Here is a 23,814-nt window from a genome sequence, read left to right on the forward strand (position 1 = left end):
AAGGCTTTCCTTCCACTTTTGACATGTAAACATTCTCTCATTTCTACCTATGTATTGATGATTCCCAAATCTGTATCTACAGTCCAGATGTCTCTCATCAGTAGTTAAGACCAATATCTCTTAACTACTCAATGAAATAATCTCCTCATGGAGGTCCCTTGGAGTCAGTTCAAAATTGAACTAATCATTTGCCCCACTCTTTCTCTTCTCCCTCTACTGTTAATACCTTTCTCTCCTTCTACACTACCAGACTAAGTCCTAGTAAGGGATCACTTCTGGAAGGCCTTTCAAGAGTTTCTGGGGCTAGGTTAGGTGCCGAGTTTTCTTGAAATTTTAATACTTATCTTGGAACATATTACAATTGCATGTATTATTAAAATTGTACATCTTGCATACATTATTATAATTCTACTTCTCACCTTACCACTCATTCAACAAATATAACATGTAAGGTGGTGATAAATGATTCAGTAAAGAAAAATAAAGCAGGGTAAGAGGCTGCATCTACCTAGTGGAAGGCGGGGAGGTCCTTTTCAATTTGCACACAGAGAAAAAGCTCCTCTTCAACTGTGGTGCACGTGTGTGTGTTGTCTGTAGAGGTGGAACGTGTATGCACTTACAGATTTGATCCTAATGAGACGAGAAACCACCAGAATGTTTTGAGCAAACGAATGACACGATGTGATTTATATTTTTACATGATACACTGGTTGCTAAATGGAGAACAGACTGTAGGGAGGAAGGAAGGAAGCAGGGAGAACAGGAGGCTATTGCTATAATCCAGTGGTCCTCAACTGGAGGCAATTTTGACATTTAAGCAACGTCTGGTGACATTTTTGGTTGTTGCAACTGTGCAAGAGGGGGTTGCTACTTGCATCTAGTGGGTAGAGGCAGGGATACTGCTAAGCATCCTGCAATGCACAAGACAGCCTACTCCCCACAAAAAGAATTACTGGCCCCAAATGTCAATAGTGCTGAGGTTGAGAAACTGTTACAATCTGTGATAGAATGGTGGCTTGGATTAAGCTGGAGTGGTGAGAGTTGAAGAAGAGCTTAGATTCTGGATATATTTTACCAGTAGAGCTGACCATATTTGCTGAGGGGTTAAATGTATAGTATGAGGGGAAAAGACGAATCAAAGATGATACCAAGGTTTCTCACCTGAGCAATCAGAAGAATGAAGTGCCTCATATTGAGATGACAAAGAACATAGGAGTAGCAAGTAAGGAACAGGTGCTTTATTTTGTTTGGGGGTGAGCTGAAGTGACTGATGGGACTCAAATGCTCAGCTTTGGACATATTAAATTTGAAATGTCTATCTACTTGGCATCAAGTGAATATATCAGGTAGGCAGACGGATATATGAGTCTGAAGTTCAGGGGAGAGGTTGGGGCTGGAGCTATAAATTTGGGAGTCTTAGCATCTATATAGTATTTAAGGCTATACGACAGGATAAGATTATTTAGGGAATGAATGCAAACTGAGAAGAGATCTGAGTTCTGAGTCATTTCAATGCTTAAAGAAGAGGAACCTACAAAAGATACTAAGAAGGTGAAGGAGAGGACTTGAAGTAGGAGAGAATATCAACTGAGTCAAATGATGCTGAGAGGTCAAAAGGAAAACGAGGACTAAGAAATGGCAACATGGATGCCAATGCTGATGTGGAAATGAGCAGTTTTGGTGGCAAGGTAGGAATGAAAGCTTGACTGGCCTGGATTCAAAAGAGTTAATAGTAGAGGATAAACAATGATACACTCTCTCGAGGCCTTTATAAAGCTGAGTAAAGAAAGAGAATAATACCTAGAGGGGGATTTTTTTCTCCCAACTTCTTATTTTACATATTCAAACACACAGAAAAGTTTATAGTACGACAACCCCCTTATATCTACCACAGAGATGCAACATTTAACACTATCATATTTGTTTTTCCTATATCTGTACGTGTATATATATATATATATATATATACACACATTTCTGAATACTGAAGATAATTTCACCTCTAAAGACACTTCAGATACATCATCTAAAAAAAGGCAATTCTCCTACATAACCATAATTACCAGTAACACACCTAGGAAAATAAAAAATATATTCCCAAATACATTTTATAGCTAGGCATATTCAAATTCCCCCAATAAGTGTTTTACAGCAGTTTTTTTTCAACCAGGATTTAATCAAAGTCCATGCACTGCAGTTGGCTATCATGTTTCTTTGGTCTCTCTTAATGACTTTTGAAAAGACTTGTCCTATAGAATGGATTTGATTGATTCTTTGTCATACCATTTAACTTGTTCTTCTGCCCTGGAAGGGGAATTTTTTTTTTTTTTTTTTTTTTTTTTATTTTTTTTTTTTTGTGAGGAGATCAGCCCTGTGCTAACATCCGCCAATCCTCCTCTTTTTTTTGCCGAGGAAGACGGCCCTGGGCTAACATCTGTGCCCATCTTCCTCCACTTTATATGGGACGCCGCCACAGCATGGCTTGCCAAGCAGTGTGTCGGTGCGCGCCTGGGATCCGAACCAGCGAACCCCGGGCCGCCGCAGCGGAGCGCGCGCACTTAACCGCTTGCGCCACCGGGCCGGCCCCTGGAAGGGGAATTTTTGAGGGTAGTAAATATATTTATTATTCCAGGCACATATCCTAAAATTAACATTTCCCAACTTTTCTACACCTCTCTGTCCTTGCATTTTCAGAAAATTCTCAATTTACTCCAAGATTTTTTTCATTTAACTGCCACCTATTAGCTCTGAAGACTCAACTGAGCAACTTTCAGGGCTTATATACTCCATATTCAGAAAAAATATACTACCATCTCTCATTTACTGTAAGAATTCATGGGAAATCTCATCTTAAACTAATCAGTACCCAAACTAAACATCATTTTATTGATTAATCATGACAAATTACATTTGAAAATTAAAATGAATTCTCTGAAATTTCTTTACTGATTAGCAAAATATTGCCTGCTAATATTTGAAGGTGAAAGTTGCTGTCAAATATGCCTACATAAATGGGAATTGTAATAGCCAAATCAGTTCACTGTGTCTGGTGCTTGTGTGCTCTATATGCTCTTCTGTCTATGGAGTAAACAGCTTAAATACAGAGGAAAACTTTGGTTATACTGATATTTGGGCTTCTAGGACTGGTCATTCATGTATAAATTCTCTAAACAACTTAACGAACGTTCTTTAAGCAACTTGAAATGCAAACTGATCCAACAGTATTTATGACTAGAATTACAAAGAACATTTAGGCATTGTCAATTTATCTTAAAACATTTTCTGCCATAATCTTCAAATTATTGTCTTTTCCATAGTGTTGGAAAGCACTAAAAATATAATGTTTTTTATACAAATACTTTTCATACAAATGAATTTTATACTCTTTAATTCAACATTTCAAGTTCCCTCTAACTTACACTGCTATTTTTTTGCTATCTTACAAAACCTGAATTTAGCATATTATATGAAATCTAAATTATGATGAAATAAATGAGTTCATCTCACTTGAGTTCATAATGAAATAATGAAATAAATGAGTTCATCTCATATGATGAAATAAATGAGTAAAATAAAATAGTTAATGATTTTTAACCATTTTATTTCACTTACTTGGACTTCTTTAGTGCTCTGGCATTAGAATTTTAATCAAACCACTGATGCTTACTTAGGGTGACGGTTTTCAACTCCTTTCGCCTATGGACTATTTCAGTGAGGTACATGACCTTTACCAGCCATCTAGTCCACCACATCCTAATGACCACTGCAAAACCACCTCACTTTAATAAATCTGAAGCTAGGAATCAGACTTTATGAAGCACCCCTCAGGAAACCAGAAGTAATTAATCCATACTAAAACCAAAATTGTAGCTATTATCACCTTATAACAAGTCTGCCTATAGATCACATGAACTTTCATAGTCTATCTAGAAGATCATACAAACCAAGAGTAGTCCCTGATCATACTACACAAACTTCTAATTTAGACACAGATCTAGACAGGAAGGAGGGGCCGCTAGTAGAAAATCATCCTCTCAACTTATTCTCCAGCTAGAAAATTATACAATATATACAAAGATACAATTATTTCATAGAACCAATATTTTAATAATTTTAATACTAAACTATTTAATTACTTGTTCTCATATGAAGCAATGTGAGATAAAAATCAAACTAACGTTATATAATTGTGTTATATAATTATACAATTGGAGTCTCGAAGATGGCCTCCTACGAGCCTTGCCTCCCAGTATCCACTCTTGTGTAGGTCCCTCCCACATTATATCAGGGTGAGTCTGTGCAACAGTGACAGTACGTTACTTCTAAGGCTAGGTCATAAAAGACATTGTGGTGTCTGCCTCTCTCTCTCAGATCACTTGCTTTGAGGGAAAGCTAGCTGCCATGTTGTCAGGACACTCAAGCAGCCTTCAGATGACTGCAACCACATGAGAGACCCTGAATTGGAACCACCCAGCTCAACTACTCCCCGATTCCTGACCATCAGAAACTGTGTGACGTAATAAATGTTTGTGTTTTAAGCTGTTTGGGGGTAATTTCTTAACACAGCAAAAGAATATTAATACAAGAATATATACTAATTTTTAACTGGTTGAATTTGTAACTTTACAACTACTCATTTAGGTATTAAAAATCACAGCATCCTGATGCAATGCAAGGTATCTAAAAAAAAAATCCATTAACAAATACCTACTGAGTACAAGAAAGTTCATACTCCACATAAAACTTCCTTAGGGTAATACTCATGGCTGACCTCTACCTTCTCACTAACTCCTCCCTAGGGTAGGAGAGAGTAACCGGTCTGATAAGTTTGAGAGAAGAAATTCTGAGGCTCAGCCACTTCCTCTCTCCTTTCCATTTGGGATTTGTCTGACTAAAGAGAGTCATTCCTTCTGGTCTGCTCTCTGTCACACAGTAAATGTAGTATGGCAAGCTCTATTCCTGCAGATAGAGAAACCTGAGGTTTAAATCTGCTTAACTCTGGAGTGCAATACTAGGAAGCTCATTGTTGCTGTACACCTCAGCCACATTTTCCAAACAACTTTTTTGGTAATTAAACTTACATCTGAACCTTCATCTGACTTCTGTATCTTATTTCTTAACTGGATCCAAACTTTAGCAGGGGAAAAAAAGGTGGGGGGGCGGGGACATTACTTATCAACCTCTAAACTAAGCACCATGTACTACTATGGGTATTTTGTGCCCTTGTGGAGTTTACAGCATATTTGTGGTGTAAACTAAAACACCTTAAAGGTTACATAACAATATAAGAATTACCTAACAAATATAAACTCTAAGAAGCACATTATTAACAAATAGGTGAGGAATTACGATCACTGGTGAGTATCAGAAAATCTGAAGGAAAAGGGTAAAAACACAGATGCCCAGACCCCATGCAAAACCCACAGTATCAGAAATGGGACCCAAGCAACTGCATTTTTAATAAGCTCCCAATATAATGCTGATCCAAACCAATTTAAGAACCCAAGGTCTACACAGTGAGTGCAATCACTTTGGAAAAAAGGAGACTGCTATGAGAACTTCAAGCAAATTTTAAAGAACACGCAGGGTTTAGATGAGATAGAAGAGGATGAGGGGAAAGCAACATTTGCTGAGGGGCTTATTAACTGCCAGACACTGTTCTATGGATCACTTCATTTAAGATAAATTTATTATATGGAAAAATTGAGGCTTAGGCAGATTAAATAATTTGCCTGAGGTCAGAAAACTAGTTAAATGACAGAGTACGATTAATAGATATTTTCATGTTATAGATGAAATTGAGCCTCAAGGAGGTTAAATATTTTGTCGGAAGTGACAAAACTGAAAGTGGCAGAACTGTAATTAGTAAGTGGCCAAGTTGAAATCAGGTCCATGAATCTAAAGCCTATGCTGCTTCTCCCTTTTTTTTTTTTTCTTTTAATAAGAGGGGGAGGAGAAGGTCTATATTGCTTAGGAAAACGCACAAAGGTAGGAAAGCAAAAGTAAACTTAAAAAAGAAATCAAATTAGATCATCAAAAAATAGTCTACATTTTAACTTGTGATGCAGTCAGAGAACAATACATTAAAGTCACTAATGGCTTAAAAATCACTTTAAAGAAATGAATTTTTTCTTTATCATTCAACACTTTTGTCTTAATTGATTAGTTTACTAAATAATCACTAACTGCTATTAGCAATTAGAATCCAATTATTAGATTGAACTGATGACTTAGCAACCAGTTGGAAAGCACCAATCTACCAACCTAGTCTAACAGTCAAATTAATTTTATGGTTAACCTCAATTTTAGAAGTGTAACGTCTGGGCCGGCCCTGTGGCTTGGCGGTTAACTGCGCGCGCTCCGCTACTGGCAGCCTGGCTTCGGATCCGGGGCGCGCACTGACGCACCGCTTCTCCGGCCATGCTGAGGCGGCGACCCACATACAGCAACTAAAAGGATGTGCAACTATGACCTACAACTATCTACTGGGGCTTTGGGGAAAAAAAGGAGGAAGATTGGCAATAGATGTTAGCTGAGAGCCAGTCTTTCTCAGCAAAAAGAGGAGGATTGGCACGGATGTTAGCTCAGGGCTGATCTTCCTCACCAAAAAAAAAAAAAAGAAGTGTAATGTTTAAGGCCAGAGTAATTTTATAACTGAAATTTTTTAAGACTGCTTTATGACAATGTTTTATAAGACTTCTTTGTGGTCAATATTACTATTTTAAGGACTTTTTAAAAAGTGAAGCTAAACATTCATTCCTCTCTGTTCTCCACATATAGGGACTACTTCAGTTCTATTTTTCTATCTTCTACACCAAAGGCACAACTCCATAAGGCCCTTCCTGTAATTAAAATTAATCAGTTTTTCTTCATTGCTGCTACAGAATATTGCTTGTACAACTCTATTTAGTATTTATTTCATTTTGCCTTCAATGAAAGCTATTTGTTTACTAATGTTTCTACTTCTCCTTAGGGATAACGACTATGCATTATTCACCTTTGTCCTGACCCAGCGTTTAGCATAGTGCCTTGCACATTCAATAACACCTTGTTGGCAAATAAGTTAATACTTTTCTCAGTAAGAAGATGAGCATGTAACTTACATATACATCTTCCAAACCAACCCTCAACTAACAAATATAAGAACATGGGGAAATATACTGTTGAAAACATTCCATTTTAAGAGTAGGTCTGGTCAGCTACGTAAACTGGGAATTGGGAACCACCAAGATCATTCATTCACCAACAAATATGTACCAATCAATGTATATATAATGGTGAACAAAACAGTGTAGTCCTTGCCTTCTCAGAGCTCATAACCTAGAAGGGAGACAGACAATAACAAATATACACACATACACACACACACACACACACACACACACACAATGAAGAAAACAGCAGGTGGTAATAAGGAATTAGAGTGGGAGTGGAGGGTGGAGGGTAGAGGGCTGCTCAGATAGGGTGGACAATCTGACAAGCAAAATTTAGGTTGAGACTTGAAAGATAAGAGTTATGCAAAGAGAAAGGGAATAGCCAGCAGTTGAGGCCCTGAAGGGGGGTGGGGTGTCATATGCTGCAATGCCAGCTTCAGGGGAATACAGTTACTACAGCACATTCCCCAATCTCCTATTTCTCAATTCTTTTGCTGTTTCCATCACTTCTCCCTTTCTGATTGTTTAGATTTTCCTGGCTAAATGAAATGATGGCATGAACTCTGGGGAATATAAGACTATTCATTTCCAAATAATCCTAATTTCCTTCCCATCCTTATGACTGATAAATTCATCTCGAAGACAACTATGTCCCAATTAGGAAAGAGTGTTTCTCCACATCAGCTTTAATTTTTTGATCTGGAGCCCTCCTGATTGCTAATCAACATGTTGTGTGAATACTTCAACAATTACTTTTAGAATGTTACTGTGTCATCAGAAAAGCACACTGCTGCTTTTTGAACTCCAGGTTGCTCCAGAGCCTAGGCAGAGTCAATGTACCTAAAACAGTCCCTAGCCACTAGGCTTTCTCAGATCTACCGCTGGAGCTACATGTTAAATTATAAGAACGTGTGATATATTGAAAAAAGCCCTGGATTAGAAATTAGGGGATATAAATTCTAGTCCCAGGTCTGCCACTTTATTATGCAAATTTGGGTAAACAGTTTACTTCTTTTAAGTTTAATTTTCTTATTGGTAATTTGGGACTATGTAGAAGTTGCATCTTACACAAATTCAACTATACGTGCTTAGCAAAAAATTTAAAAGAAAAATATCAATTTAAATAGCACTCAATGAGGATATGCCCTGGAGTAAGCATGATCTGCAAAGCACAAATCTGTTGTTACATCAGTCTCAGTTCTTACATGCCTTTCGTTGAAAATCTTGCTCTGCTGCATGATTTTAGTGTTTAAAGATTTATATATTTGTTTGTTTAGGACAAGGTCCCTACACATAATCCACTTGCTTCATCTAAGACTCAAATGAAAAAACAGCCATTGTGATGTAACTTATCTCGTGTACTTTAGAACCAAATAGGGTGTTGACTCTACTATACCACTATATTATAGTGGTACAGAAAACACATATATCAAAGTTGATGGAACCCTAGAAAAACACTGCCGAGACCCTGATTTACTAATTTTTTATGTTACTAGTTACTAAATAATACTAAATAATATTTTATCAACTATGTCACTATCCCAATAGAGCTGTGCTAATGTCTGGGGCACAGATATAGTCACACATGTGGAAAATTATGAATGTACGAAGTTATTCATTGCACAATGCTTTTAATAAAGATCACAGAAAAACCTAAATGTCCAAAAGGAGAAGACTGATGAAATGACAGAGTACACAATGGAATATTATGCAGTCATAAAAAGAATGAGGAAACACCTTATATAACAATACAGAACAACTTCTAAGGTAAGTGAAAAAATAAAGTACATAAACTATGCATAGTATGTACCATTTATGTAAAAAAAGGGAAAAAAATATACATAGTACTCATTTGTTTGCATATGCATAATTTTTTTTTTTTTGGAAAAATATACAAGAAACAGCATTGGTTGCTTCCTAGGCAAGGAACTGGGTGGCTGAGGGACAAGTGTGGAAGAAGACTTTTCACTGCATATCCTTTTGAATTTTAAACCACATGAATGTATTACCTAATCCAAAAGAAAACACAAAATTCAGATCAGCAAGAAAGTAGTCTGAGATGAAACAGGACCACGTTCTTAATGGAAAACATTTATAAAAAGTAGGGACAGGGGCTGGCCCGGTGGCGTAGTGGTTAAGCGCGTGCTCTGCTGCAGCGGCCCGGGGTTCGGATCCTGGGCGTGCACCGAGGCACCGCTTGTCAAGCCATGCTGTGGTGCCATCCCAAATAAAGTGGAGGAAGATGGGCACAGATGTTAGCCCAGGCCAGTTTTCCTCAGCAGAAAGAGGATGCTTGGCATCGGATGTTAGCTCAGGGTTGATCTTACAAAAAAAAAAAAAGTAGGCACAGTTCTAAGGGTAAATACCTGAAAGCAGAATGTTGGAACTATAGTGGACATTCCGTAAGAGATTATTCTATTTCAGTCTTCTCACTTCATAGATCTGTAAACTGAGGCCTTGAAAATTAAGTGACTTGTGTAAGGTCACACGGCAGAAGAGCTAGGATTAGAAATCAGATATTCCAACATCTACTCTACAACTCTTTATCATACTGTCTTCTCATTTTGTGCGGGCAAAACAGAGCCAAGTAAGTTTAGGCTACATAATGGGTTGTCATGTTCTACCTAAATTTTAGAGTCTAAAGTTAACAAAATAACCTCAAACCTTCAGACTACTAATTTCTTGTGCGGTCACTGTATGGCTACACTTACAAATAGGCTGTGCCTATCTCCAGCACTGCACACATTACAGTAGGATGAACGTACTTTTTTCTGTCCTTCTAACTAAACTTCAATTCATTGAGGCAAGAACTAAAATGTCTTAAGTTATTTTAATTTTTTAAATATACAAATGCCTAGCACAAGTGCACTGCCCAAAATATTAATATAGGTTCACATTCCTTAGCCAAAACTCAGGAGCTGGATGTGTTCTAGAAAACAGAATTTCTTGGAATTTAAAAATATTACAAGGTACACAGACTGTTATGTAACACCTCACAGAGCAGTGGCCAACGGCAGCACCCCATAATCAAACATATTAATATTTCTTCAGCAAAACATACAGGATAAATAAAGACTATATATAACTTCTAATTAGTTCAGGTCACATCTTGCTACCAAATGAATTTTGTCTTCAACCTCAAAAGGTTTTTGGTTTTCAAAGCTTTCTGAATGTTAGAATTAGAGATCATAGACTGTACTCACAAGGGTGCTGCTAGAAAATATGGTTAGTTGCTTCAACTCTCATCTTTTTGATGAGACCAGAACAAGCAATCACAGCAGGCAGCTTTTACATCTCAGGTTTGGACTGAAGACTTGTTTTGTGCTTAAGGAATCCAACCTAGCAGAGGGGGCAAAAGCTGACATTATGAGAACAGAACATGAAAAAAATAAAAATCCTAATTGTACAACATTGTATTCCTATTGTAGCTGCTCATTAGTTATTACTTTAATAAAAACTCCCTCTGATTAGATCATGTTAATTTTTAAATGTAAACTGGTAAATAAAACTTAACTTCTGTCTCACATTGCTGACAAGGGATCGAGGCACTGAGCTTTAATCCTACTGGAAGGTAACTGCACTTTTTTGGGGATGAGTGTACACAGAAAGAGGCATTTCAAATACATTGGTAAGGAATAAGCAGAAACGTATACAATTTTTTCAACTTGGGACCATTACTCTAATATAAACAAAATCCGAGTTTTCTAGTCAATCTCTCCTGATTGTTCTATATTAGTATCCTTCCTTTTATCTTATGAAGTCTTTATAAGACTTTTTCTACCTTTTACATGGAGAAAAGCTCTGAAGTCACAACACAGCACACACTAAAATCCTTTTCTTTTCTTTCCACACCCCAAGCCCCATGTCCAGTTTGTTTCTGTTATTATTACATATATTTCCCTGGCAAAAAATCAAATTTGCACTAAAAGACTGCAAATCAGCTTTGCAGACAATAATGATTGATACAATTCAGTTTGGTGATGTTGATTTTTCAATCTTAAAATTTTAGCCACATTTTAACTGAATCAATTGTTCAATATATGAAATTGACATTTAGCAAGTGTTTATTACAAAAAATAGCATATTCCATTCTAGAAATGGAACTAGCAATGGTGAACAAGAAAAACGCTCTGAGTTTTGGCTCCTATTCCAGGAGCAAATACTATGATCCCATATTTTCATCATAATTCATTAAAAAAAAAAAATGAAGAAAACCTAAGTAGCTAGATCTTACAATAAATATACCAGCACATTAATAACCTACTAGTACAACAGCAAAAAAGGTAAACAAAACTAACTAGCCTACTTTTCAGTCGGAGAAAAACAAAACAACAAACTCTCCGTTCGATCTCTTGGCCATCTGCACTCAGAAGTACCGAAAACTAAAATCCTTTTTACTGAAGAATTTCTTGGTACATGAAACCTGTTTCCTCTATACCATCCTATCAAAATTATCAGCATTATTCCAGAATATAATCACTTAATTTGAGACCACTAAAAAAGAAAAAAAAAACCCAGTCCAAAATGCCAATGGTGATTACTCAGTAATGTTCAGAAACTACATATATTCTAGGACATAGAACAAATCGACCTTTAAAGACTTCTGGAATATGCTGCCCCAAGATTCAGAATGCAGACGCATAAACAGCACACGCGGTCACGATGTCCCTTAAACCACATGACCTTCCTACGAAAGCAGAGCCTTAAACTTACAAACTAAACGAGAACTCTCCCTTTCTCTGAAGTTAAAACAAGGCAGGGCAGCGGAATTAGCGCAGCAGGGACAGATCAGCCGCTGACTAGTAAGAATGGGTCATGGATAGCAGTCCCTGTGCTTCGGCTACTCCCCTTACCGTTAGAAGATCTGGGAGGGAGGAAAGGAGGAACACCCCAGAATCCTGGTAGAAAAGCCCCTGGCCTCGAAGGTAGGGTTAGGGAGAAGGGAGGGGCAGCTCCGTGTGTGGTGACCCTTTGTGAACACGCACTCGGGCAGCTCGGCTCTCACCGAGGCTTTAGGAGAGCGGACAGCGGGGGCCTCGCGCGGCCCACAGGCGAGGAGCCCGCGGCGCTGCAGGCACGCGCCGGCCCAGAGCCTCCATTGCACCCTCCATCGGCTGGGGACCCCTTCCCTCGCCCGCCCACCCACCCGGTCACTCGGGACGCGTCGGCTTCCAACCCGGGCTCCCGCGGGCCAGGGCGCAACGAGACACGCGCCAGTCTCTTTCCTCAGCGTAATCCCTCCGCTGCCGGCCGCGCACTAGCTTTAATCACGCCCCACCCCCTGGCCGCCGGCGTCACCTCCGCCACTCGAGCGCTTTCCAGCAGCTTCCAGAAACGTCGCCTCCCCAAACCCAGCCACTCACATATGGCAGGCTCTGCAGCCACCGGCCCCGCCCCTAGTCGTCGCCGCAGCTGAAACTGCGGCTGCGGCAGCCGGGCGGACAGCCACGCCTCTGCGGAGGCCGGCCGGAAGTGCTCCCGTCCTCGTCTTCCCCCTAACGCTGACGTCCTTTCAGGCCCCGCGCGGAGCAGGAAGGGGAACTCTTTTGCCGCGGACTCAAACCGGAAGCTGCTTTTCTAGCGGAGAGGTGGATCGGGGAGGCGCAGGCTGGGGGCAACGTGGGTTGAACGTTGGGCGGAGTGGTGTGGAGCTCAACCTGGAACAGGAGTTCGGTTCGGCACGGTGCGAAGAAGGGGAGAGCCCGCGGCAGGTAAGGGAGATGAGGGCGTATTTCCTTTAGCTCCCGATATAGGGAAAGGGGACAGAGCTGGGGTGTCCTGTGGAGTAGTCTGCTCCCTGAAAGGATGGGCTAGGCTGGGAGAGGGAGGGGCTGACACTAGATTCAGGTGGGAAGGGTTGGTGATTAAGGCGTAGAGATAGAGTTGCAGATTCGTTTGGGCTCGGAGAGGTAAATGCTGAAGAGAAACCAGAGTGATTTTTCCCCCCTCCCAAGGAGCGTGGAGGGGGAGGGTTAACGGAATCCTGCGCCTGCTGGGGTTTCCAGAGTCGGGTTTTGAAACTGAGCTCTAGTGGTCCTGTCCATCTCTGATTCAGGACGGCTCGAGTTGGTCCCAGACAGGGCTGGGCTCTGACAGCCGACTCTATTGCTCGGCTTCAAGTCTGGTGTGGCCTCAGCTTTGATAGTTCACGTGCTGAGCCTACGTTGTCTTGGAAGGGGAGCTCAAAGGGGTATAAGGCTCCTCCTCGCACAGCTGGTTCTCTGGGTTTCCCCAGTTCGCACACGAGAATGTGAATTAAGTTCAATTGCCTTTCTTTCGCTATTCCCAGGGCCAACTATACACATTCATTGCTCTATAACAGGGTCCATACTGAACTGGTAATTAACATTCGTGTTTCTGGAGTATCAGTGGCTCACAGAAGTAATGAAAAAGGGGGGCCTAAGAAGCAAGATGCTGGAGGTGACGTGGAGTAGAGAGGATAAGACTGGAAAGCCAGCTTGGTGCAATGAGCTTTAGGTCATAGTGCTTACCTTTAGGTCATACTGAGCTGGTTGGGTTTTCCCATAATCGGGCTGTGTAGTAAATAGATGATTTTAAGCTGAGCAGTGACAGACTAAGACTTGTTGGGTGTGAGGACGGGGTGGAAAGAGATGGGGGTTTGAGACGCTTCCAAAGAACTGTCCACAGAATTTGGTGACTTTTACTGCGTGTAGGGGGAAGTGAGAGAGTAAAGAACCGCTCAGATTTTCTAGTATGGGTGTTTGGAAGGATGGAGATGCCAAACTCGAGGTGAGATACAAAAAAGAAGAGCAGGTTATGTTTGAAGGGAGGATAATGAAGGCAGTCATTTAGAAACACATTAAGCTGTAAGAATCACGCTAGGGTTTTGTGTATAGGACAAAGTAAATTGTTTTTGGAAGACCTGAATAGCCCACCTCTGGTATTTTTTTTAAGTGAATTTTCTTTGGGGACGGGGGATCTTGCATATTCAGGATTTCAATCATCAATCTTCCTGCTTTTCCCATTGAAATGTTGGGTGGTGGGATCAGGAGAGCAGATTTGAAGGCTTCTCATGTTTTTACTTTTATAATTGAGAGAGCGAACCAGCTGGAAAAGTTTTCTAGCTCCCTCAGGCAGATGGCAATTTTCATCAAAAACAATTTATTCAAGATACATAGCCTACTAGTTTTTCTTTTGAGGATGCTGCAGAATCATACAAGATGTGCTGTATATTTTCTACATAGAATGAAGCATAAACTTAACACCAAATAGTAATTAAAATTTATGTGTCAAGCGCTAAGCATTTTGTATGTATTATTGCATTTAATTTTTAGAACAAACCAATTTTACAAATAAATTTCTAAACTGGGATCTGCAGGTGTAAAGCCCATGCTTTTAGCTCCTCTGGACCACGGAAGTTTGACTCTTTCCTATAGAGTTCCCTTTTGTAAGTAGATTATAAATAGAACCCACCAAATGTAATCAATTGATGTTGTCTGTGAGGAGCTTAAAAAGAGAAAGTTAGCACCAAACTTGTTTTTACCCTTTCGGCAGTGGTTCTCAATGGGGCGATTATTGCCTCCCAGGGGACATTTAGCATTCTCAGGAGACATTTTTGGTTGTCACAACTGCGGGGTGAGTGCCATTGGCATCTAGTAGGTAGAGGTCAGCGATGGCTGCTCAACATCCTACAATGCAGAGGACAGCCCCACAACAAAGAATTATCTGGTCCAAGATGTTTTTAGTGCTTAGTTGAGAATTGAGATTCACTGATACTGACTTTTCTAAAAAGCATTTTTGTTTTTGAAATTATTCCTTGGCTTCAAAAGTGTGTAAAATTTATACAGCTGGAACAGAATAGCGTAACTAGTTTTTAAAGTGAATCTGTGAGTCACAGTTTCTCAGGAGGTGGTTGTCATAGAATCATGAATTCTTAGATTTGGAAAAGACTTTTGCTTGAAATTATTTTACAACATCCCTGCTAAGTGGTGATTCACTCTGCTTAAAGATCTCCTATATCTGGTTTCCCTGTATTTTAAATCCATATCTAAACTATTCTTAACAATAGCTTTTTGCTACACTGAGCTCCAGTCTGATAGTTTTGACTTTACTGAATGTGATTCTACTCAATGGGACTACGCTCAAAACAAACTTGTTACATGTGTAATTTGTACTATGACAGTGTTTATATTTTTGTTCTGGTACAGATCCTTTAATATAAAATAATATTTTGTTGGCAGATTTTAAAAAGTAGTGTTAGTCTCAGTTGTTGACGTACTCTTGGTGGTTGAAAGCAATAGGAATGTATGGAGTTCTTGTGTCCCTTTCAAATAATAGCACAATGGATCTGGGGTTTTTAAAGTACTTCCTTACTATAACACTGACTGGTTTCAAATTGTGCATAGACTCTAAAAACATAGGTTTTCAAACTCTGGTCAATATAGTTGCTTTAAATAATGGCTACCTCTATTACACATTTTGATAAATTTGTTTACAAATGAGTCTACTGTGAAAACTGGTCCTGTTGCCAGTCTCTGCCCTCTCCGCACAAATTTGCTAGATTTATAAATAAATTTAGGTATTTTGTTTTCACTTCAAGATTACGATTTCAGAATATGTTTATCGTAAGACATATAGTTCTCAAGATATACTTAATATTATAAAGTAGCATAACTCTTTTTCAAAGTACATAGGATTTTTATTTAATTGTTTATTGACTTTTTTTTTTCCAGGGTTCATTGAAAAATCCTTAGTGATATTGACATGTTTCAAGTGACATAAATTAGCCAATGACTCGGAATGATGGATTCCCCGAAGATTGGAAATGGTTTGCCAGTGATTGGACCAGGGAGTGATATAGGGATATCTTCACTCCACATGGTGGGGTATTTGGGAAAAGTTAGTGAACTTATTTTTTGCCTCAGTGCAAGTTGGGTTTTTTTCCTCCTGTTTTTGAGACTTAAATTTGGTTTTAATTTTACCAGTTAACTTCTAAAAAATAGTATCTTCCACGGAAATCTTACAGCAATGGCGAAAGATTGTTTTAATGTGTTTACCTCTCTGTGTTTTATTGATATGTGAAAGTAGAAATAGACCTTAAGGTTTACTATTCTTTGAAAATATGGACCATATATTTTCCTGTTGACATGACTTTTTTTCTTGCAAATAAAACTGCTATTCTTAACACTTAAAATTTAATGTTTAATACTACAATATATTTTTGGAATACTAGCTGTATTTAAAGCCTATATGCATTTCTTTTATTTGCCATGTTTAAAATATTTTGCCAGGACACTTCTAGGTGAAAATTGTGATTTTTTTTTTTTCTGGTTACTTTTTCATTTTTTGTAATTTGATGCGATCTAGGAATGTGTATATTTTAATTTACTTTATTTCTTTTTTAGAATTATGATTCAGCTAAAGTCCCGTCAGATGGGTATTGCCCTGCTTGTAGAGAGAAGGGCAAGTTAAAAGCCTTAAAGACTTACCGAATTAGTTTTCAAGAGTCTATCTTTTTGTGTGAGGATCTACAGGTAAAGTATTAATCTTAGATAGTATCGAAGTTTTAGCCTTTTTCTTCATTGTTTAAATTTGTACTCATTTTGTATTTTTTAGACTGTACATTTTTAATACATAGATAATCAGAATTTCTTGATCTGTCTGATATATGGTTTTAAATATCTTCTGTTATTTTTCCACCTGGTTTCCTGAGTTAATGCATGAAGATGTTTATTGTTGTTATTGTTAGACTTGTAGGAGGTGAAAATACATTTCAAAATTGATTTTTTTTTTTTTTAACCTTGTGGGGGGTCCTTGTTAACTGTTGGTATATAGTAGTTACTCTCTTGTCTCTGATTTATTAACTTTGGGACTTAATGGAAAAGTTATTAGTGTCTAAATATTATGTACTTAAGGCACTAAATATCTTTTAGAATTAATTATAGTAATTTGTACTCACTGGTACAACTTTTATATAGGAGCTTATTAAACTCTATAATACTCTACATTTTATTGTACTTGACAATTTATGAAATGGTTGTGTACATGTTTAATTCTCAAAACTTTGCAAGGTAGGTTTTCTCATTTTATGAATAAGAAAACAGATGCGGAGGATTTAGGAGCACAAGATCTTCCTAAAGCGACAGAGTTGTTATTGGAGTACAGTCTTTGAATTTCAGTTATGTTTTATTCTGGGTAAACTAGCAGTTCATCAGAATCACCTGGAGTGCTCTTTGAAAATTTCTGGGTCTCACTTCCAGATACTGATTCAGTAGAGTTGACCCAGAATTCTGTAGTTTTGTCACATCTGATGATCAGCCAAGTTTGGAAAATACCAGACTAAATCACACTGTTGGTGATAGACACTTTTGCTGGGTATAACTTGAAGAAAATGCCAGACATTCTTACAAATAAAATAAATTTCTTTTTGCATTTATTCAATAAATATTTTTTTGAGTGTCACCATGTTGTCACCATTCCAGATGCTAAGATACAATGAATAAAACAAAAATTTCTTGCCCTCAAGAAGGTTATGTTCTAGAGTAGGAGAGAAAATAAACAAAGTATATTTTGTGTGTGTGAGGTGTTGGAAAGTGCTGTGGAGAAAAATAAAGCCACAGGGACTGGAGTGTCATGGAATGGGTAGTTTGCAGTTTTAAATAGAGTGGTGAAGGGAACTCTTCATTGAGAAAGTGACATTTGAGCAAAGACAAGCCAGGTGGATATCTGAGGAACAAGCATTTCTGGCAGAGAGAGTAGCAGGTACAAGGCCCTGAGAGAGTGGAGGCTGCCTGTCTCTGTTTGTGTTACTGCAGGGAAACCAGCAGAGCTGGATCTGAGTAAGTGAAGCAGAGTAATAGCACATGGGTCAGAAAAATAATGGGGAGAGGGCTGGACCAAGTAGTCTTACAGGCCATTGTAAAGTCTCTGGCTTTTACTCTGACTGAAATGAAGAACCAGAGTAGGGGTGTTGGCAGAGGAGTGACATAATCTGACTTATATTTTAAAAGGATCACTGTGGCTGCTGTGTTGAAAATATATGTAAAGGTCAAGACCTGAAGCAGGGAGGCTAGTTGGAAGGCCGTTGAGTATTCCAGGGGGAGCAAGTAGTGGCCAAAGTGTTGAGGCGTGGTTGGATTCTATATATATTTTGAAAGTAGAGCCAAAAGGATTTGCCAAAAGATTGGAATACATGGTAGGAGGAGGAGGAATCAAGGATGATTCCCAGATTTTTGACTTTAATAATTGGAAGAAAGGAGTTGCCAATTACTGAGATGGGAAAGACTTTGAGAAGAAGAAGGGAAAGATCAGGTGAGGACCAGTCAAATGGAGACATCTATCTAATATCTATGGGTATATGGAGTAAACAATTTGATCTATGTGTCTGGTATTAGGTGGAGAGTTTGAGATTGGAGATTGACATTGAGAGTCATCAGCATGTAGAAATTAAACCATGAGACTGGGTGAGTTTACCTAGGAGTGTGGATAAAGACATCCAAGAACTGAGCCCTGGAGTACTCCGGCCCCAAGAGATTTGGGAGATGAAGGGGAACTAGCAAAGGAGTGAGAGAATGGGACAGTGAGGTAGGAGTAAATCCAGGAAGGAGAGTGTATTGCCCTGGAAGTCAAGTGAAAAAAATCATTAAGGAATGAATGATTATCTCTCATTGCCAGTGAGAACTTGAGGAGGATGAGGACTCAACTAACCATTGATGAGAGTATTGTTGGGGTCATTGAAGACCTTGATGAGAATAATTTGGGTAAAGGAGTAGTGAGAAAAGCCTGATTGGAGTGAGTGATAGAAAATGGAAGAGGAAGAATTGATAAATACAGATGTGAGGTGGTACCTGAAGGGGAAGTTTTTTGTTTGTTTTTAAGGTGGGAAAAAGAACAGCGCTGTTTGTATGCTGGTTGTATCCAGTAGAGAGGGAAAAATAGGAGAAAGTGTCACAGAATTGCTGGAGGGATATCCTTGGAGCAGATGATGGGCTCTATTGCACAAGGAGAAGGCTATCTATTTTAAATATGACAGCTCATCCATAACAGCAAACTATACAGAGAGTGTACTGATTAGCTCAGAATAAGGTTGTACAATTATGGACACTGGAAAGAGAAAAAATAAATCTTACCAATTCTAGAAAAAATTACTTTTTTTTCTATTCTAAACAATACGTAATATTTCAGTAGAGTTATTTAACCACAGACTGCCAGAATAGAGAAGTCCCTGTTTTCAGGACATAGGTTTTGGGTGTTAAGGTTAAGTGGATTAGCTGCATTTTTAGTTTTTGAAGCATTCTTTTTCCAGTTATGAGGAAAAATATATAACCAAGAATTTTAAATATGTACTTTGCAAATGTAAAAAAGAACTTTAGAGTAATTAATTATTGATCTAATTTTTAGAAAATCTTCTAATCATTCGTAAGAGCCCAGTGTACTTTATGAAGTAGATTGGTTTACACTAGGAGTCAGCAAACTCTTGATATAACCCGTGGGCTAGGAATGATTTTTACATTTTTAAATGATTGGAAAAAAATGAAAAGAAGAATACTCTTTTGTAACACATGAAAATTATATTAATTTCAAATTTCAGTGTCCATAAATAAAGTTTTATTGGAATGCAGCCACACTCAATCATTTGTGTATTGTCTGTGGCTACTTTTGTACTACAGTGGCAGAATTGAGTAGTTAAATCAGAGTCACTGACTGGCTTGCAAAGCCTAAAGTATTTATCTGGCCTTTTCAGGTAAGGTTTGCTGATCCCTGGTCTTTAAGACCTTTGAATCAAATTATTAGTTTCTGTAGAGTTCTATTATAAAATTTTGAGTCCACTGAACATTCTGTTTTCAGTTACTAAATTGCAAAGAACCACATGGGAAACCCCTTTTACTCAGATATTTACATTAAAATATATTTCTTAATTTGAAAAAAAACACTAATATTCAAACTCTTTCAAAATTAGTAACAAATTGAAACTCTCAAGTACAGTCATCTGCCGCAAAGCAACATTTCGGTCAACAACGGACTGAATATATGATGGTGGTCCCATAAGATTAGTATCATATAGCCTAGGTGTGTAGTAGGCTCTGCCATCTAGGTTTGTGTAAGTACTGTAGGGGAGGAAGAAATTTTCCTCTACCTTCTAGGTTCTTCTGGCTGGTCTAAGAATTAAATTGATGTGAGACAGATTAACAGGAAAAACAAACAAAAGTTTAATAACATGTATACATGGGAGAAACCCAGGAAAACTGAGTAACTCACCAAAATAGCCAAAGCCCTCATGTTAAATACTATCTTTAGCTAAAGACAAAAGAAGATGTTAGTGGTAGGGAGAGTCAGGGACTTCAAAGGGAAGAAAGGCAATTCACAGGTGAAAAGGAGCAAATGTTTAGAGAACAAGTGTTTGGCCATGGAGAAACAGAAGAGCATAGAGTGGAGCCCACAAACAGGCTTTTCTAGTTCCTGCCTGTCTGCCATCATGCTATGCTAAGGTGACAACTTGCTTCCTAAGACAGGTTTTTTAGTCTGAGGCAGTTAAGGGTAAGGTAACAAGAAAAACTTTGAGTCTTTTGTTTCTTAAAAATAATCGTCCTAAAATAATCCTCGTGTTAAAGAGACACATTTTAGGGTGGCAAATTTTGTTCCCCTTCAGTGTACTCTTTGATGTTCCCACATGACAAGATCACTTAATGATCCATTTTTTCAGAACGTATCTCTGTCGTTAAATGACATATGACTGTATTTTCTTTCTTTTTTTTTTTTTTTTAATTTTATTTATTTATTTTTTCCCCCAAAGCCCCAGTAGCTAGTTGTATGTCATAGTTGCACATCCTTCTAGTTGCTGTGTGTGGGATGCGGCCCCAGCATGGCCGGAGAAGCGGTGCGTCGGTGCGCGCCCGGGGTCAAACCCGGGCTGCCAGCAGCGCAGCGCGCGCACCCAACCGCTAAGCCACGGGGCCGGCCCACGTGACTGTATTTTCAAAGGGGATTTTAACTTATCTTCTTTTTCTTTTTCTTGAGTATTCCATTATTCAGTCTTTTGTTGGAACATTTAATTATTTAGTCTTTTTTTTAAAGAAGTGAAATTTATATTAAAAAGGCTTTTAAATCATTGGTGTTAAATCACTAAAGATTTTCTTAGTTTTCTTCACTTGTAAGATGAATGTAAATTATTTTTATAATTTGTCTTTGGCCATACCTTACAGATAATTATCCAAATATAAGATAATGTGGTATATTTTCCTTATTCTTGTTTTATAAAAACAGTGAAAAATCAAAAATCAATTCCAAAAATCAGTGAAAGAGACAGCATGAGATTTTTTTCAACATTAGATTTTAAATGCTCTTAGATAGTTGGGCTAGACTAAAAATTAATGTTCTGTGTATGGTTTTGTTTTATTGACTTTTTTCTTTTTTTTGAGGACAGACTAAAATCTTTTATTATATTTATAAAAATGATACATGTTCATTGTAAATAAACTAGAAACTAAAGTCAGGTATAAAGAGAGAAAAATCCAAAGTATTAATTTATAAAAGGGAAAAATCAGGGCAAGGACAAATTATATTTTAGATTGGCCTTATGATGGGAGCACAGATTATAGAAAGAAAAGTCAAGGGAGACATTTGCAAATAGTGTAGGGGGAGACCATCCAGGACACTAAATTTTGCAGCCCCAGGGCCATTTATCGTTTACTAAATTACTTGTTTTTAATTAAGGAGGGGTGCTGGTAGCATATGCACACCATGATCTTGACTCTGCTTGAGACTGGTCAAGATTTTCTGTTTTTTAGTTTTTTGCCTCTTTTAAAAAAATTCTTTAAAAATCTTTAATTGTGGTAAAAAAATATAACGTGAAATTTACCATCTTAACCATTTTTAACTGTATAGTTCAGGAGTGTTAGCTATATTCACATTGTTGTGTAACAGATCTTTAGAACTTTTTTAACCTTGCAAACTGAAATTCTGTACCCATTGAATAACAACACCCTTTTTCCTTTTCCCCCAGCCCTGGCAGCCACCATTCTACTTTTTGTCTCTATGAATTTGACTACTCTAGGTGCCTCATATAAATGGAATCGTGCAATATTTGTCTTTTTATGACTGGCTTATTATACTTAGAATAATGTCCTCAAGGTTTATCCATGTTGTAGATATGTGACAAGACTTCCTTACTTTTTTAAGACTAAGTAATATTCCATTGTATGTTTATACCACATTTTCTTAATCCATTTGTCTGTCCATGGACATATGAGTTGCTTCCACCTCATGGGTATTTTGAATAATGCTGCAATGAATATGAGTGTGCAAATATCTCTTTGAGATCCTGCTTTCAGTTTTTTTTAGATATATACCTTTTTATGACTCTTTGAATACAGAATTATTGCTATTGATTTTAAAGTGTTCTGTTTTCTGACATAAAAGATTTAGAAAAGAATCTCAAGGTTTAAAGTTGAGGATCACGTTATTAGTTAATGGTGACTGTACAACTAGTTGGTAACAGAAGAATCCAGAACTTGTCCTGTTAAGAGAATTTCATAATAAGTGCACTAATATGAGTATAGTGTTCACTTATATAGAAGAAGCTGTATTTTAAATGAGAGGATTTAGTGCATTTCAGTTATCTGTTGCTGTAAAACAAATCACCTCAAAACTTACTGGCTAAAAAAACTTAATGACTTCACTTATTATTCCTCATAATTGTGTGGGTTGACCAGGCAGTTGTTACACTTCACCTACTGTTGGCTGAAATGTCCACATGACTGGCAGTTAGTGCTGGCTGCCAACTGGGAACTCAGCTCAGGCAGTCAGCCAAAGTCTCAGTTAAGCTAACTGGGCTTCTCACAGTATGATGGCTGGGACTAAGAAGGAGCGTTCCAGAAGGAGGGCTCCAAGAGGACAAGCCTAATGAGCCAGTGCTTATCAGGCCTCCGTGTGCATCATGCTTGCTAATGTCCTATCAAAGCTAGTCATATGGCCAAGCCTAGAGTTGTGTGGCAGGGGGCTGACTGTACGAGGACATGAGTACCAGGAAGCGTAGTTCTTTATTTTACTAGAGGCCACCAAGGTAGCAGTCTACCATACTTGTATAGGAGGTGGCGTATTTTAAATGAGGGCACATGGATTTATAGATATATAGATTTCTTAAATTTGTCTTATTTTGCTAGTTTCCAAACTTAGGGGAAATTCATTGATTATTTTAGTGATTTGTTTACACTTTTGATATTTGGCTGAAATTGTGTTAATGCATAGTGAGATTTGATAGTCATTAAAATTCAGCCACTTTGACTCATAGACGCAATAGGATGTAAAATTGATATGCTGATGTGCTCTCAGATTAATATTCAGTTTCAAAATTAAGAAACATAGGAATTAACTGCATGCAACTTTTTTATTTAAAAATATTTTTCTAGTTTTTAATGTTGAGCAGTATGGCTGTTCCAAAAGAATAATGCACTTATCATAGAATGTTTCTTTAAATTGTTGAAAATTTTTAATTCACTAGACATTAGATTTTTTTATTAAAGCAAAAATATGTATGTTTTTCTTGTTAGCTTACCCTACTGTAGCTCAGATTAAACCCTTGATTGTTCAAATTAACTCGGAAAAATAATTTTTACGTGGGCTGAATTTTTGATTAAATAATTGTTTATCCCTGGTTCCTTCAAGTTTAGGTATAATTTGATAATATACCCTCTCATGTCAA

At 37.9% G+C, this 23,814-nt stretch overlaps 1 protein-coding gene and 1 long non-coding RNA gene across 4 annotated transcripts in view; one reads left to right on the forward strand and one right to left on the reverse strand.

Moving 5' to 3' along the window:
* The window catches only part of LOC131410115 (uncharacterized), a 108,043-nt gene extending 95,797 nt beyond the window's left edge, over positions 1-12,246 (reverse strand). Inside the window, exon 1 of the long non-coding RNA XR_009221162.1 lies at positions 10,358-12,246. This is a non-coding gene — a long non-coding RNA (uncharacterized LOC131410115). The remainder of the gene's footprint in view (positions 1-10,357) is intronic.
* The window catches only part of USPL1 (ubiquitin specific peptidase like 1), a 35,599-nt gene continuing 23,800 nt past the window's right edge, over positions 12,016-23,814 (forward strand). The window contains exons 1-4 of one of the 3 annotated variants that reach the window (XM_058547949.1): positions 12,016-12,079; positions 12,671-12,865; positions 15,848-15,995; positions 16,520-16,648. In XM_058547949.1, the coding sequence (XP_058403932.1) occupies positions 15,915-15,995; positions 16,520-16,648 (210 nt within the window). In that variant the 5' untranslated portion in view covers positions 12,016-12,079; positions 12,671-12,865; positions 15,848-15,914. Of the gene's footprint in view, positions 12,080-12,670; positions 12,866-15,847; positions 16,014-16,519; positions 16,649-23,814 lie in introns of all 3 variants that reach the window. The other 2 variants (XM_058547948.1, XM_058547950.1) reach the window with 2 other exon arrangements.

Source organism: Diceros bicornis, chromosome 9, assembly GCF_020826845.1.
Source record: "Diceros bicornis minor isolate mBicDic1 chromosome 9, mDicBic1.mat.cur, whole genome shotgun sequence".
In the NCBI taxonomy this organism is placed as follows: Eukaryota; Metazoa; Chordata; class Mammalia; order Perissodactyla; family Rhinocerotidae; genus Diceros; species Diceros bicornis.